Below are 16,708 nucleotides of genomic sequence, written 5' to 3' on the forward strand. Positions count from 1 at the left end.
TGACATTCAAGAGACACTCGGCCAAGCACACAGCTGCGCTTTGAACCGCAGTAGCGGCTGTGACCGCTGTGTGCCACCTGTTCCTTACCGCACTACAACACACGACACATTAGGACAAAATCCTCCAGTATTATAAGCCTGGACCTGGCACCGGACTGTCCCACTTTCTGACCCCGACAACAAAGCACCGAACATCTTAAAGGGCTGGAGAAGGGACACCCAACTAGTCTAGTTCAAACCCAATTGGGTCCATTTTAAACCTTCCCCCAGCTGCAGAGCTGTTCACTCAAGGAGTGAGGAAAACAGTCGGACCCCCGAAGAGGGGAGTTTGGGGATCTAACCCATCACTTGGCACCTGGTTAAAAAAAAAAAACAGGTTAAAAGTGCGCGAACCGACTGGGCACAACGAGGAATGCGCTCAGTCCATACACCACCCCGGTTATTTCCATATTTTGTTGAGTTGAGAAAGCCTCAAACGCATGCAAACTGTCCGAGCACCTGTCTTTTCATGCGAAACGGAAGCTGGAGTACCCGGCGCTCCGAGCACTGCGCGTCCTAGGAGCAGCGTGCGTGAAAAGCAATTGATGCAACAAGTCCTTCATTCACACGGCTCGTGGAATGTTTTTCGTTCCTAATCTCCCCTTTATCTGGCACTACGATGACAGACTTTGATAAACTACCGCGCCCAGTCAATAATCTTTGAATTCCGGTCCCTAAATCGTTTCAATGTCACCCGCGTGTCCGTCCAAGGTCGGGTGACGGACAAGGAGTACTCGAAGATACAGGAGTATACCGCGTACCACAGCCCACGTATGCGGGCTTGGAAAACACTGTCGCTTCTTTGTTCTAAAACAATATTTCGACTGTTTTTTTTTTTTTTGGGGGGAGGGGGACAGAAAACTTGTGCTTTTATGAGTTGAACATGGGAACCAGATATTTTTACGGACTTAAAAGCGCTCGACGACTGAAGTGAAACCAAAAACACGGACGTTAATATACAAGCCTTTAACTCAATCGCTAAGCCTTTCGGTAAAGAAAGAATACCATACAAATCTACTGCGGCTCAGCACAGGTGTGTTACTGCATTAAAGGGCTGTAATGAAACCCACTAGTTTTTCACCTGTCATCTAAGCCGGTTTTAATTTGCCTTTGTGCAAATGCATTAACTCTCCGCGTGACTTTGTAGGGTTTTCTTTTTTCTGTTGATTCACACCACTCTTCTACTGAACGCGTATTATATCAGGCATATTAGCCCGGTTTTTAGAACCCGTCTGTTATCCTGGAAAAGCTCGAAATTGCCTCGAAAGGATACGTTCCCCTGGGAGAAGGAATGGGAGCGGGTGAGCTGAGACTGTGAAGCCTGGGTCAGCTTTAATTTAAAATTTCTGCCTGCTCGTAATCTTTTACGAGGGCACGAAGTTCACGTGTGGGGGGCATACAAACGTCAGCCAACCTCGCCGACCCAGGGGAGAGATCTGAACATCGCCTCTCTTCTTCCAGGGGGAGTTCTGTCCCGCAAGAGCCCGTGTGGCCTGTGCACGTCTTGTAAGCAAATATTTAACTTAAAAATCAGTTTGTTAGAATGAGACAATCTGCCGCACGGCCAGCCGCCGTCTCCCCTCTCTCCCAGCAGTTATTGCAGGTGAGAGGTCAGGACAAGCTTGAAGGAGGCTGCCGCTTTAAGGCTATCTAGGGGGCGTGTGGCGACGTCACGGGGGTAAATGGTGGAGAACATTTCTCAGAGTCTGTGCGGCTGAATGACAGCTGGTTTCATCAGAATTAACTAAAGCTGTACTCTCCCCAGCTACATTCCGGGTCCGGACCGAACCAGCACCACACGGCAGCTCCGCTGGAAGCAGCAAAGCCTTCGCCCGCCGCAGATCGCTTCACCTACGCTGACCTCGACCGGCGCACAAGCATTTTTTTTTTTTTAAACAGTTTTGCCCAGATCATCTGGGGATCAGCCACGGCAGACACGTTCAGATCACTTTTTTCTACGGCTGTTTGTGCGACTCGGTGCCTTATTACAACGTGACTGCCACGACACTAAGACTGCCGAGGGCTTTGTCGGCGTGTACGGGTTTTTGTTTTTTTGATTCACGGAAAAAAAAAAAACTTTGGCTTACTCGCTGTCCAAGCGTGCAATCGGATACTTTTTTTTAAAGTGCAACGCTGAAGCCACCGGGATTTCGGTAACACATGATGTACACGATCACCAGGGGTCCCAGCAAACTTGTGACACAGCGGAGAACAGGTATCCGAGTGTTTCTGATTATACCATTTAAATTCCCATCTCTTCTTTAAAGAATGGCCGTACTTTGGCATTACATTTATTTATTTGACATGTGGCAGCGTGTCCGATACATAAAACATTCATTGCTTGATGCCTACGAGTTTTGAATGCACTGCTACATGTGTAACCAGTGCTTAAGGTTACACAGCTTTTCCTTGCATCGTTTGGATACATATGATACAGTGCGGAGCGTATTTGTAAATTATTGTGTCCCTTATCTTTTAATTTTAAGGTCCTACGCAGCAAATAGAGAACAAAATTAACGACCTGAAACACAAACAGGCCCACTGGTCAGCGGCACAGTAAGTAACCGGTTAACGTTCATGAAAGACGTTTGCATGACTGCGACACGATCGGCACACAATGTGACTGCCGAGGCGCGACAGCGTGGTTTCCAGCGCCGGGTCTCTTGCTATGTGAGCTGCGCTGCTGCTCGGGCAGCGCTTGCCGGCTGGGTCCGTCCTCATGTCGTTTAAGACGAAGGGGCGCTTTTATTTTGTTAACACATCATCCTAACCGATTCACCGTGGGGTGAGCCAACGAGATATTATCCAGGAAGCCCCTGTCGTCCCGGGTCCAGAGCGCCTGCAGTTCGTGGCACGCCGACGAGGGGGGTGACCTTGCTTTTAGACAAGGTTACCGTGACTGTCCCTTACTGCCGTGAAACGCGGTGCCCGTGGAGGAAAGCACTGTAAAATGCTGAGCCACCCCGTTGCAACGGACTCCGCATTGAACCAGACGCGTTTTAGAAAGGACTGATTTACACGAATCAGCCGGTAAACTAAGCGAAGCAAGGGCACCAGCGACACGAGAGGCCTCTCCGCATTTTATTTTTTGTTCTATCGCAGTTCAGAAGCTATTCAGTTATAAACGTGTGATTAGTGGACTAATAGTGAAGACAGCTGCAGGTCAGCTAACAATTCGGGAATTGAATGTACGATTAAACGCCACTTTTGGTTTTCTTGAGCGAGGAGGACATATAGTTAATTGTCTGGGCTTTCGTAATCGTGGTGCTGTCGCCATAGCAACCACCGTTGTGTAAGGAAGTATGGTCTCAAAAAAAGTCCTCACTGTGCTGGTCTACAGCCACTGTAAAAGTACAAAAACAGAATCCCTAAACCATCTGTCCCTTAATTTTAGAAAAGACAAAAAAAAAAGCCATTCACAAATATGGAAGTAACAATTTTTAAGTATGCAAGTTAACACCCAGTTAACACTTTGTTGATAAACACATTTTAATATCAGAAACCTGCCTCTAAAAAAGTTCAGCTTATTGGAAACTACGACATTTCAGGAGTACAAAATAATTTAAAAGGCCTAATTAAGCAACTGACAGTCCAGCTGGATTGGAAATAGACCCTGAAGTCATCATGTCTGTGAAAGGAAAGACCTTCCTTAAACATGTTTCATAAGCTGCACTTAAACATGGCGTCTCACACTCAGTTCCTGAAGGCCCAGTGCCTGCTGGGCTTTGTTCCAACTATATTCTGTCATATAGGTGGTGTAACTACCGGCTCTGAACTACTCACAGTAGGTGATGAGGAATGTCTTTACAGAAGACATTCACTTCATTAATCAACTCTAAAAGACCTTAAGAAAAATCATCTATATGTGCAATCCAGAAAGCGAGGTTAATTGTCTAATTGACTATTCGGGTCAGAACAAAAACTAGAACCCACAAGGCTCGCCGGGAATGGAGTTTGACACACCTGACCTTTATCAAGGGTGCAGATCCTTGGCACTTCGATTCCATTCCAGGTCTTTTCTCCAGCTCATCCTTAAACAAGAGAAGATAAGATCACTTTATTAGCCCCCTACTATTTCTTCCATTAGGAAGTTGTCTTTTCGCATATCTCAGCTTGCTCTCCATGAGACACACAGGCACACAGAGGGGAAGAGAGAAGTTTGGGGTCAGAGCGCAGGGTCAGCCATTTATACGGCGCCCCTGGAGCAGCTGGGAGCTAGGAAAGGATCTACTGGCAGAATAATTTCAGTTGAAAGAACTGCAAGGTCAATCCAGTTTCTTGGATCAAGAACAAGCAGCATTTTCTCAGCCACAAAATAGTAAAATGATATCTGAGAAATGTTTGTGTTAAGGGCTCTCCTAGTTTTTACATGCATTCCACCCCCTTTTACCAAGGAAAGCCAGATCAGATTACGAGAGTATATGAGGTCACCAAAAACAGTTGGGTTAACCTTCATCCTTCAGCAACTAGGGGCAGATATGACTGCATTAAAATGTTAAAATAAAACTTTGCAGCTCTAACAAGGCACCTTTGATAAAGCCACCAGCCAAACTCTCACAAAAATGCACAGTTTAAGAGACTGTCAGTATAATCCCACTTTTTAAATAATTTGCAAAACAGGGGAGAATGTAGCACTCAGAAGGGTGTAGATGGGGGATTAATTTGCAACAACACCACTTCTTGGATCTCTCACACTGTTCTAACAACATAAAACCTGGACCCAACTCTTCCCGCATTTCAGTGATCTACAAGCCCCTACAAGCCCCTACAAGCCGGCACTGTGAGCGTTGTTGGTGGGCCGTGCGGTGAATATTCACAGCCGGGACCTGGAGGGGAGGCCCCCCTGTGGAGACAGCAGGGCCTGACGACTGTGTGCATGATGGTTTCTCTCCCCCCCCCCCCCTCCCCCAGCTCTCCGGCACCCAAGCTCGTGTTTAACCGCCTGAACGGGAAGAAGACCCCCACGCTGACGCCTCAGACAGACTCGCAGGGGGAGGGCTACACGCCGGCGCACGAGGAAAATGTCAAGTTCGTATACGAAGGTAGGCCGGGATCCGAGGGGAAAAACGTGAGCTGGCGTTGTTTGAAATCTGCTGATGACGTGTGCTACCGAACTGATTTTCAGTGGGGCTGTAAGGTGAAGGTGTATCTGAAACTAATAAGGAGCTTTTGACTTGGGTAAGTAGTGATTGTGTGGCATTTCATTCAGGTACAGTCGTGAAGCTGAGACGAGCCACTGTCATTTCTTGCCGTGTTCATGTTAATGAAAGGATTTGTAAAACAGCAGAGTGACGACGTCTTCTGCCATGGGCGGAGACGAATTTTCACCCACAAGTACGCCTCTCTGCTTCCTGAAAATAAGGTAGCAACCGAACTAAAAATGTTATTAAATACGCACCGAATGAGGTCTAAATCACCAATGAACTGTAACACAGAAAAGCCAACAGCTCTGTCTTCTTGCCAAGTGAGATGTGAACACTGGGCACTTATGAACTGCAGGACAGGAGATGCCTGACATAGTGCAGCCTTTTAAAAAACCTGCCCATTGGTTCATTACTGGCATAGAATTCTTTAATTTATTAGTTTCTACCTTGTAAAAGCAAATTTAAAACCAAGGACAGAAAGCCCTTGTTTACCCAAAGGGTTGTGGGAGTGTGGAACAAGCCAGCCAGCCAGCAGGTCCTTGAGTTCTTTCAAGAAATGGCCAGATCCTTGTATCGCTTAACTATCAGATGGGCTAGGTGGTCCAGATGGCCTCCTCTCATTTGTCACCTTTCAAATGTCCTTATTGAAACCCTTTCTCTCATGTAAAATTTAATTTAATTATCCTCACTCCGCTGTTCGTCACTTCGAAACAATATGCATTACTTGGCAAATAACAAAATAATTTCAAGAGCTACGGCTGGGCAAGCAAGCATCTTTCGTATAAAAGTAAATAGTCTTTTCTACAGGTATCAGCTGTTTAAAAATGTGTCAAATACACTTAGCCTCTGGAGTCCCTGCAAGGCTACATTGTGCCATTTCTGCCTATCAGGCTGCAGGCTCCTTGACTCCCTCAGTAATGTCATTGAGTTCAGGGCCATTCGAGAGAAGTGTTTTCCTGCTAGAAATGGCTGCAAACAACCTGTTTCTGGCCCTAATGTTCTTCTGAGAAATAAATCCTGTTACTCTACATGTCCTAAAAAAAAGTCTGTGGTTTGTGATGCAGCTACTTCACATGACATTAAAGTACTTAACCTTTTAGTCTTGTAACATTCTAACAATTATAGTAATAGTAATTAAAGACCAAACAAATTAAGCTTCATCCCAAGCTTAATGGCTGTCCAATTAAGGGCTGCTATCTTCAATGTCTTTTTTTAAAATGAATTGCAGTGCCTTTTGTGCTAACTGAAGCTGAATTCAGGAATTCTGCCCCATGGTCTTTCAGCGACCTACAGTATAATGCTGAGCTGAAACTTCTGTCCTGCCTGCTAAAGAACACTGTACTTTCGTTTGACACGGACTCTTAGTCGATATCTTGACATGGTAATATTTCAGTGTTTGCAGTTTACTTTGAAGATCCAGGTGGGTGTTATTTGTTCATTTTAATGCAATGCTTTCATTGCTTGTTTCAGCGAATGATTGTATGTTTGGAGTTGTCTTACTTGGCTGTCTTTCTAAGCGATTTCCTGGAAAATAAAACACAATTTTAATAAAAGTAATAACATTTTTACAGCTTCATTTAAAAAAAAATATTTTAAAACCGACTGTCTAGACTGTTTCAGTTACGTATTCTGTGCATTTGTCTGTCCATGTTAAAAGCTGACCACAAGGCGCACCTCTGGCAGTGCTGATAGGTCTTCAGTGTAGGATTGTGTTATCTTACAGAGGTGTGTTTCACTGTACACGCCCTTACAACACGCAACTGCTTCGGACTGACAGGACGTCCTGTGGTTGAAGTAGAGTATTGCTATGTCTTTGTCAAAGATGGCCTGTTGAATAATCAGTTCTGCCAGTAGTTCTCAACAGCAGAGAGAAAACAAAGAAATGGTACTCTGCTATCTCAAGCCTACATGAAAACACAAACTAGGAAACACTGTGAACAAATGAGTAAAGTTCAGATCCCACTGATCAATCTATACTGGCCAGTTGTGTGATAGTAACCCAGACGTTTCACACAACAGTTCTTTGCAATCATTGCAAACTACATGTCTTAAGTGTTAGGTGAATTAGGGGATTTTCATTTTCAGTTTACCGATTACTTCCTATGAAGAGTGATATGCAGCAATTGAGTCTTCACTAGAGCCAAAGTAAAATTATTCATATGTTTTTGATGTCCAGATAGATTGTGTTATTCTGGACATTGCAGTAGTGACTATTGAGCACTACATACATCTCCATTCTGCTCAAAAGAATACTGTATCTGGATGACTCATTTACCTGCTGCTGAAAGTCAACCCATAACCATACTCAAGTCCGCTCTGGGCTGAATTGTGAAACTACAGGGCCGAAATGGAGATTAAACAGGCTCTGCGATTAGTGTTCAGCATCACTTGTAAACTGCTTAAAGGAACGGACGAGCTCAACCTGTCGGCGGCTGTCATATTCAGTTAGAAGCAGCCCAGGCCTCGTTTCGCGATCAGTAGACTTTTAACGTTTTTAAGTGGGAAACTGCATCAGCTATGGTAAATCTACAGAGCGATCTTGTGATTAAACAAACAGATAATGTAGATCCACATGTTGTGTGCACACATTGGTGTATTTGTGTTATAATCAGAGTCAGTGGCGTGTAGGTCCCTGTGCAACACCACAGTGAGAGATCAAAGGTTTACATTCAAAACGCAGGCATGTGCAGAGTCAGTATCTACCATTTTAAGTTGGAAGGGGGGGGTGGGCTCGTGAGTCAGAGTTAAACCATAGTGGGCACAAAGCCAGAAGAAAGTCTGCTTAAAAAGTGCAAGCAGGAAACTCACCGCTGTTCGTGCATCGCCCTCGTCGCGCAGAACTATCCTGGCGCGCTCACACGAGCGTGGTCTTGCGGCAGCTGCCCTGCTGGACTCTCTCCCCCCGGCGCTGTAGGCAGGGAGCCAGAAGTCACAGACGCCCAGGGGTCAGGATCCCAGACCTCATCCACACGCTGCTACAAGCCCGCATTATGTCCAACTTGTTCACCTTTGAGCCAATCAGGGAAGAAGCGGATTATGCAGTTGGTGATAAAGCTGTCGTGGGTTGTTTTTTTTGCTTGCTCACTTACGGTATCTTATCTGGAGCTGCTTTCGAAAGTGGCTTGTTTGAATTGTCTATTGCATTCCTCATTATGTGCTTGTTTAACTTCTGCTGTTTAGACTTTATTATTTATCGCATGATTCCTGTGAAGGATCTGTAGCACACAGCCTTTTTCAAGGCTAGAGCCTATTCTCGGGAATACAGCCTTAATATAGGCAACCTGAAGCATTTGTGCATTTTTGTTAGATTTCCAGCAAGATTTAATTTGATCTTTTCCTCTTGAATCATTCTTTTTTGTGCATCTTTTACATTATGATCAGACCTTTTTTCCTCCCTAATAATGTTGGAAGGCAGAAACATTATCAGTCAGTTTACATCTGCACTACAGCACTGACCACCTAAAACCCTTAGAGCCCTTTTGAGCTCTAAATACTAGAAATTCCACATCAACTATAAATCTTCGCAAAGAATGTTGTCTTCCCTATTTAGAGACCGAATCATTCAAAAATGTCAAGTTAACCTATTTAACGTCAGTTTGGATTTTGATATTTTAGATATTTAACACATCTCGAGTGCAAACCTGGTGACAGTCAGTCCATCCCATAGCAGGGCTTGGGTACCACATGCTTCATATTCTTCCCTAAGCTGAAGATTAGGCAGTGGGATGAAGGAGCCGACTGAAGCAGTAACCTGCACTGGAATGGATTTGAGGAGCTGGTTGTTTGAGATGCACTGTTGTACAGAACTGAGAGACTGGGTCCAGGCCATACAGACACTGAGCCAGTAACAGAAGCTGCTCTTCACCCAACTCTGGAAGCGTTTGTTACTTTTATACCTGTAGGCTGTTGTAATGGATCAGCCACACATAGTGTGTTTTCATTAGAGTACATCTGGTCTGTCTCCATTTCAATGAGATGTGATGGCTCTTTAAAGAGACCCAGAAAACCTGCGGATAGGTATGGGTGTCCCTGGTCTAAATCACTGAGAATCACCGAGTCTTACTGGTTCCCAGTTTAAAGTATTCATTGCATTCACAAAGCTTAGCTACAATAATGTCAAAAACATTGCACCCTGTAATGTCCTATATTACATACTGTACATTTCAGTTCTGTCTAAAAGGCGTCCTTGGGCTAAACTGCAAGGCAGAAGTGTGAATGAAAGGGGATTGGGGACAAAAGATCAAAATCACCCATGAGGCCGAACACACGGTAGCTGTGTTGTGAAATGACAAGAATGTTGCCTTGTCTCTTAATTAGCAGAGCTCTCCTTTTTTTAACCGGGAAACAGAATCAGCTGGTTTAAACTGAAAATAAACAGAAAATGAAGCAGTCTTACTGTATTGTCATGAGGTGTCAGCGGCACAGGAGTTAATCTCCGGTTCCTGCTGTCTGATGACAGCTGATGGGATGAAGCTCATCCAGACCTGGCCTTTCTTAATGCTCTGCCCAATCCTCTGTTCTGACCTGAGCAACTCCATCCCTGCGCTCCGCATGCGTGAGTCTGTCATGCACTTGCTGCGTATGTTGAGGTTCAGTAACCGAAACATTTGAAAGTTTGATCCCTCCCCCTTCCACACGAAGACCTGATTCCAAGCTCCATGCTTAGTTAAAACAAATCGCACAGGTTCTGTTTCATTGTTATTGGCAGACATCGACGCAAATCTAGATATTGTACAAACTGGTTTCGTTTCTACATCGTCAGTCCCTTTAAAGAGGCTGTTTTGCCTGTGTTCTTGCTTTACTATTGTTAGGGACATACAGTAGCTAAAAGTTGGAAAGATATTTCGCGAAAGAGCACAGGTCGCGTGAATTTGGCTTGTTTGTCCAGGCTACTGCATTGGTCCATACTTAATACTAACCGTTTTTTAATAGGGCAGCAGCAAGTGACAATGCAATCCAACATTAAACAGATACGACTGGCCACCCACACAAGAGTTAAGTACAGATATAGCAGAATACACAATGTGTGTCATGCTGTACTGTTTTTGCTATGAACTTGAATTCTCATAAAAAAGAATGACAATCTGGGAACTCTGTAGCTTCCTACCATTCCAAACAGGAGTCAAGGGAAACAGCAGTTGTACTGCTGTGGACACCGTTAAGATAGAGGGCAGAGATTCACGCCTATCGGGAACCTGGAACCACGGTTCACACGAATTGACATAATCGATTATGGAGGCAGTGTTGGGTCACTAATGTGTGTGTGTGCGTGTGTTTGCAGCCTGGCAGGACGTAGAGCAGCGGATGGGAGATGGGAGACAGGCCGAGAATGGACAGGGACCAGTCCAGTACACAGAGAAGAGCCCCAGCCCCAGCACGAAGAGTGAGTGTCCCTCTCCATCTCACCCCTTAAACATGGCGGAGGTTGTCTTTTAACTACTGCATTTCATTAGAGAAATAAAAGCACTCGATCAAAATACAGTAATTCAAATTAAATCGTCTCCTTTGGGGGTGAATAAAGGATTTTGAATCGAATGTTAATCTTCCAGTCAGGAAACTTGTATCACTTAGGTATTTAAGACGGGCTGGAATGAAACCCAGCAGGTGTGTGGGCCCCCAAGCCCCTCGGTGAGCTGGTTATTTTGTCATAATAAACCTAATCTAACCCAGATCTTAACCCATTGTTACTGAGAATATACAAAAATATATCTACCACATGGTTTCCTGGTATAACAGTGTCCATCACCGCAGAGTATTGTGCCCCATACCGGACCACTGCCAGCTTCCCTACCCTACCTGCCTGCAGTAGTCTCTCTTGCAAGGATAAAAAACAGAAAATCATTTCACACTGATCTGTTCACATGACAGCTGCACAGCCATTTTGACAGCAATTCGTCCTCCCATGTGCTTTTCCTGTTTCTATATTTGTAGTTTCCTCGGTGTAATCTGCAGAGCTACAGCCAGAGCTGAAACAGTCACCTGCTCAGAGCGAGAGTCACAGTGAAATGAGTTTGACTGCTGTTTGGACCGATTAACGGTTGTGCGAATGAGCTCCGTGCAGTTTGCTGTGAAACACTGTTTGATTTCTAGCACGGCCTGGTAGAAGATTGCGCGCCAGTCATCTCACACAATATGTATTTGCCCTCAGATTTCGTGCCCATCGACCTGGACGAATGGTGGGCTCAGAGGTTCCTGGCCAACATTGTGAATCTTTCGTGAAGAGAAGCCGGTTTTGGCTGCAAAAGCCGACGTCTGGACTCAGGGGACTCCGCGAGATATCTGCAGAGAGCCTGGTGTGGCTCGAACTCCCACACTGCCATGACATTCCCTTGGCAACATGTGGCTGAACTCTGACCCCCCCCAAGCCCCTCCCCCCACGCCACAACGCCACGGAGTGTCTTCTACCTGCTGGCCAATCAGAGGATCGCTGTTCTTTTTTTAACAGATACTGTTGTGAGAAGAGATGTCTCTATCACTTGGCTGGTAGTTGCTTAAAGTAAATGGTATTTTCAGTAATACAGCGAGTGCTGAAATTATTGCATTTTTTTCCCCCAATTTCCCTGAAAATTTAATCCGTAGGGTCCCACCTGCTTTTTGTTATAACAGAATCATGAATTTACTTTATACAAATTTATCCTTGGGTGTTTAGCTGCCAAGAGATTCACCCAGCTGATCGTCATTCAGTTTATCCTCAGGTTGTTTAATAAACTGTTGTTCTCCTAAAGCAGCCCCTAATAGCATTCATAATGCTCGGACAGCAGTGTCTGATTCAGTGCACTGTTCACTTCTGTTATTTTTTTAAATGCAATCTCAATTAAGGTGAGTTCTGATAGTATTTGGCTGCTGACTTCTAACTTTACTCAATTTTGCAAAAGCTTGGGACCGGTGCCGAACGATGCATTCTCGGAGCATAAGGTGAGCTCCTGGATGCAGGCACTGTGGTGGTGAGACTGGGTCATTGCAGTGACCTGCTGGGACTGGTATTCCCTGTGTCAGAGTGTGCAATTAGCCAAGTTGTGTGATCCAGGGTCATTGGTGGCCTCTCCAGCAAGCAACTCCCAACAGCTGCAAGGAGAGGCGTACTGTTCTGCCCACTGACACACACAGACGCTGTGGAACTTGCAAGGAGTCAAAAGAGGATTCCAAAGGAAAGCTATTCCAGTTTACAAAGGTCCCTATGAGTTCACTGAAAGGCAAGATTGGCCTATATGATGGCAAAGTTTAACTGAACAGAACCTGAGAACAAGAAAGATATCCCCATAAAGCTGAGTGATGAGCAAAAGAGAAGGAATGCTTATTTAAAAATTAATCCCTGTCTTAAATGGATAAAGTATATAGCTTTGAGAAAGAACCTTCAAATATCAAGAGGCTTTGATATCTAAATACATCACGATAAGGATTTCCCTGGTATGGAACATCAGGCATCAAGAGGGTACATCTTAAAATCGTTTCCTTATATCCTTAAAATCAAGGATTCTTTTTCTTGAGGATTTATATTAAGCAATGATACCTTGCTTTTACAAAAACAATGTATTTCTTAACCACCGAAGTACATATATCACAACAGATCAGACACTACAATACAGACTTTTTTTCAGTACATCTCAAAGCAATAAAAGTGTACTACAGTAATTTAAAAACAGTTCTACAAAGTCAAATTCATTGCAAAAATTCTTAAATCGTAGATTTCACAGAAGTGAAAAACTTCAGTCCAAAGTCCAAAAGCCTCGAGAAAGGATGGAAAATCCAACAGAGCTGCACGAGTGTCCTGGTAGGTAACTGCACACACGTAACTGGCTAAACCGGCCAAGATACCTTTCAGAGCTGAAATGCATCTTAAATGACATAAAAGCAAGATTACGGGTCTTAATACAAATTTCTCAAACCAAACTGACACCTTTTATGCAGAATTTGCCGAGACGTGATCACAAACGGAACTGGGCACCCTGCTTGTGTCACAACATAAATACCAGCAAGGAATGGAAATGGAAACAAAAATAAGCAAGAAGCAATTGCTTCACAGTATGAAAGAAAACAAAAGACCAGAAACAAGCTAGAGATGCAATTACAATCCTAACTGTAAACATGAACTAAAACTAAGATGTTCTGGGCCAGCTTGTATATGCTGATAAGTTGGGATAAAAGAAACACTTGGAATGTGCACAGCTATGGCTCAGATAGTTTGAAATGAAAAACATGTTCCCAATAACAGATTGAAATACATCAAAACCTGGGTGCCCAGTAAAGTCAACACAACAGCAGAACCTTTAGAGATCTCCAAAAACTGTTCCCTTCACCCTCAGCGTATTTTGGTATCAGTCTGTCCATTTACAAAAGACTTTCATAAAAGGTACCGCTTTCGCTGAACTGAATTAAAATGGTATTGTTCGACATCCACCGTTGTAGCCCTAATTCAGGACTGGTAGCCACCGATCTTTATATAAACCTCCTCCACGGTGTCGTGAATGATCCTAAAGCCCTAATCTGAGACGGCAAATACCGAGGAGGTTGCGAAGAAGGGTGAACCGCTGCTCTTGCAGGATTTCGGGATCGGTGCTACCGGGATTCCCAAGAGTCCGAGTGCCAGGGTGGCAGCGAGCTGCGCCCATGGGGGGGGCTGGCTCCTACTCCTCTCCGCTGAGCCGGCGTCCCTCACTCCCCCCCCTTGCCCGCTCCTCTGTGGCGCCCCGACTTGCCCCCTCTCTGGCGCCGGCGATGCCCCCGGGGCTGGCCTGGCTTGGCGGTGGTGAAGGTGATGCACTGGGAGTCCAGGAAGTCCAGCAGCTTGGCCGCTCCCAGCCGGATGCCCGCCTGCTGGAGCTGAGCCTGGAGCTGGGAGAGGACTAGGGGCTGGTAGAGCAGGACGGAGCGGTGCAGCTCGGGGTCAGAGGTGATGAACCGGCGCACCGCCTCGATCTTGTCCGCCTCCCGCACTGCGGCCTGGGACGGGGTAAACCCTTCCTCCTCATCCTCGTCCCCCGAGGGACCGCATTCCTCCGGGTTGGACCTGGGATCAGACACAGCAGAATGGACGTCCTACCTCCAAATAAGCTGCTTCCGTTTCCTCTAATATTTAACATTTTTCTTTCTGTTCCTAATACCTCTGGCTAGACTCCCATCTTTCACGAAAAGTACAGCAATACCCTTGAGGAAAAAAGCTATTAAAATCACTCTCTCCACCCTCATGAAGAAACACGAGAAGAGGATCCCCAAACAGCCTGGCTATAATCTGGCTACCTTGTATCCGATTCGCCTCGAGTTTGGAACCAGTAGTATTTTGGCTCAGAAAGCTAAATCAAAATGTTCAAGATTGCTTTGATCCTCCATTAATCTTTAGCCTATACAGGCAGATCATAATGTATACTGTAAATGACACCAGCTTTTGCTGACGGTTTGAAGCTGGTAAATACTTTCAGTACACAGCAGTTCATTTTCTTTTGCTCACTGTTCACCAGCATCGGAACCTGGACAACAGCGTCATGGTCCACATCACGCACCTCCAAAGCCCCAGCTCCCTCCCTGCTGGGCTTCGCCGAGAGGCCAACAAGCAGCTGGATTCCGATTCTGGATTCCGAACGTTTCTGATCTCGCGAGCTCTCCGGGTCCAGACAGCAGTTCTTCACCAAAGGGCCGCGTCCGGCCCGTGCGGCGGCTGTCCCCCACCCCCCCCAGCTCCTCGATCCCAGCCCCGCGAAACCCCCGCTCGCCCACTCGTCCCCCCGAGAGACGCGCCCTACCTCTGGGATGAGAAGGAGTCCTCGCTGGCGGTAGCGGACGAGGCGGTGGAGCCTTGCGAGGCGGGCAGCTGCTCGGCCCGCTCAAAGCCCCCCGCCTCCCCAGGCGACGCCCCGCGCCCGGGCTCCTCAAACCGGCCCGCGTCCCCAGATCCCGCATCGCCGGGGAGGGGTTTCCTTCCCTGTGGGCGTGGGGCCCCAGAGGAGCTGGCAGCGCTGGGAAACACGGGGCCGGGCTGAGCGGGCTGGGCCAGCGCCTCGTCCTCCGAGTCCGAGCTGGTCAGCTGGTGCGTATACTGGTGGATCTCCTTCAGCTTCAGGACCATCTGGCGCTTGGGCAGAGGTCGGACACCGAACCTGGAGAGAGCGCCAGCCCTGTTAAGCTAAGATTAAGCTCTTCACAAGACGCATAAAGCATCGCAAGAAACTTGGCACTCAACTGGAACAAATTCACAGCGTCTTCAGGAAGATCTGTCTTGTTTCTACGTCTTTACGCTGACTGTCATCAATCCATGGGAATACTGTAAAGGTCAGAGTCTTGTGTGGCTACTACTGGAAGCAGTACAAGGCGTACACCTGTGACGCATGCTTTGCACCAGATTCCAGGTGTGGTCTTGTGGGATTCTGTCCTGTTCTTCCAGTAGTTAGCTACCCGATGGGCTAAACAGAGAAAACGGCCTCCCCTTGTGTGTAACCTACCTACGCAGCTCCAAGTCCAAACCCAGCCTTTAGGGGATGCTCTTCCTGAGAGAAGGTGGAGAGGGGGCTCACCTGTTGAGCTTGGCCTTCAGTTCCGGAGTGTCCATGTCGGAGTAGCTGGGCATCGGCGTGATGGGCACCACTGGGCCCCTGGCTTTCCTCCGGGGGGCAACTGCAAGGCAAGGGGCAGGAAACCAGGGCTGGAGTCACTGACCCCCGGGTGACTGGTACTTCCTATTAGTTTAGAGTCCGTGGGCTTTCAGACAGCTCCAGGGCGAAAGCAGGCCACGTCTGAGCCTGTGCTGTAAGACTTAATGACCACTTTTTCAAAGGTTTTCACATTTGAACTGTAAACCGAAGATGAGCTGTGCGAGAGGAATACAGGTAAAATATTGTGCTGCTGCTCATGACAGCAGACTATTTTCGTACAGTATTAAAGTTAAATTTTTATCCTCTGATTTGAGTCTCGCAATCCTTGAGAACTAAAGAACCTGCATTGGACTGTATTATAATGCAATTCAAACAGGCTGTCATTCTCCCAGTTTCTATCATTTACCCACATTCTTCAAAATTCACAGAAAACTGATAGGAGAGAGTGTATGCTATAGTTCAAAATCAATGAAAACAATTTAAAAGCAGACAAAGATATTGTAAGAAAAGTAAAAAACAAAACAAAATATGAGCAAAAATAATATATTTATATGTCTGTTTTCTACAGGACAACACCCCTTGACTGCATCTTACTTTCATTTAAAGTGTTCTTATGTTTCTAAGAGTCTTCAACTTATTAGATCCCAGTTACACCAGTACAATTCAGGGCAGTTCAAGGTCACAGGTTGGACGCCTGCAGATGCAGATGCTGTCATTCGTCTGTAAACCTGTAGCAACAGGGGCTAGTGAAGGTGCTGCAGCAGGCGCAGACTTAGGGCAGGGAATGAACTTTGGGCAGCAAGCCTGACGCCAACACTGTACAGGTCCCATACAGGGAGGGAACATAATTCATCGCCAATCAATTAAACAGGTGTGCTCAAGCCCCACAGGTGAACGAAACTGAGGTCGGAATATTTGATTGAGGTTTCATGCCCTACCGGG

At 46.1% G+C, this 16,708-nt stretch overlaps 2 protein-coding genes and 1 long non-coding RNA gene across 10 annotated transcripts in view; 2 read left to right on the forward strand and 1 right to left on the reverse strand.

The window, feature by feature from the left end:
• LOC107078950 (uncharacterized) overlaps window positions 1–16,708 on the forward strand; it is a 385,366-nt gene that overhangs the window by 70,278 nt on the left and 298,380 nt on the right. The window lies entirely within an intron of this gene.
• Window positions 1–16,708, reverse strand: part of slx4 (SLX4 structure-specific endonuclease subunit homolog (S. cerevisiae)) — a 36,549-nt gene that overhangs the window by 5,829 nt on the left and 14,012 nt on the right. For 3 of the 6 annotated variants that reach the window (XR_001479907.2, XR_011182771.1, XR_011182770.1), the window contains exons 13-17: window positions 15,689–15,788; window positions 14,921–15,274; window positions 13,684–14,190; window positions 7,992–8,190; window positions 4,008–4,070 (exon numbers count right to left, since the gene is read on the reverse strand). Coding sequence is in view for 1 of the 6 variants with exons in the window: in XM_015359897.2 (XP_015215383.2) it covers window positions 13,836–14,190; window positions 14,921–15,274; window positions 15,689–15,788 (809 nt within the window). In the remaining 5 variants the exon portion in view is untranslated. Of the gene's footprint in view, window positions 1–4,002; window positions 4,071–7,991; window positions 8,191–9,579; window positions 9,845–12,698; window positions 14,191–14,920; window positions 15,275–15,688; window positions 15,789–16,708 lie in introns of those variants that run through there. The other 3 variants (XR_001479908.2, XR_001479909.2, XM_015359897.2) reach the window with 3 other exon arrangements.
• Window positions 1,527–11,907, forward strand: mcrip2 (MAPK regulated corepressor interacting protein 2). 2 transcript variants are annotated; one of them, XM_015359902.2, is made up of 6 exons: window positions 1,527–1,545; window positions 1,805–2,254; window positions 2,526–2,595; window positions 4,951–5,081; window positions 10,465–10,566; window positions 11,332–11,907. In XM_015359902.2, exons 2-6 carry the CDS (start codon window positions 2,200–2,202, stop codon window positions 11,400–11,402), a joined length of 429 nt encoding a protein of 142 aa, XP_015215388.1. In that variant the 5' UTR covers window positions 1,527–1,545; window positions 1,805–2,199; the 3' UTR covers window positions 11,403–11,907. The 2 variants fall into 2 exon arrangements, with proteins under 2 accessions (XP_015215388.1, XP_006637071.1); XM_006637008.3 differs by lacking the exon at window positions 1,527–1,545 and having other exon boundaries at window positions 1,600–2,254.

Source organism: Lepisosteus oculatus, chromosome 19 (genome assembly GCF_040954835.1).
Source record: "Lepisosteus oculatus isolate fLepOcu1 chromosome 19, fLepOcu1.hap2, whole genome shotgun sequence".
Lineage (NCBI taxonomy): Eukaryota > Metazoa > Chordata > Actinopteri > Semionotiformes > Lepisosteidae > Lepisosteus > Lepisosteus oculatus.

Excerpts from the sequence above, each read along its gene's own strand:
- mcrip2 (XM_015359902.2), top strand. The coding sequence starts at position 2,200 with ATGATGTACACGATCACCAGGGGTCCCAGCAAACTTGTGACACAGCGG. Across the intron at positions 2,596-4,950 it reads GCCCACTGGTCAGCGGCACA|CTCTCCGGCACCCAAGCTCG; the intron begins GTAAGTAACCGG and ends CCCCTCCCCCAG. Across the intron at positions 5,082-10,464 it reads TGTCAAGTTCGTATACGAAG|CCTGGCAGGACGTAGAGCAG; the intron begins GTAGGCCGGGAT and ends GTGTGTTTGCAG.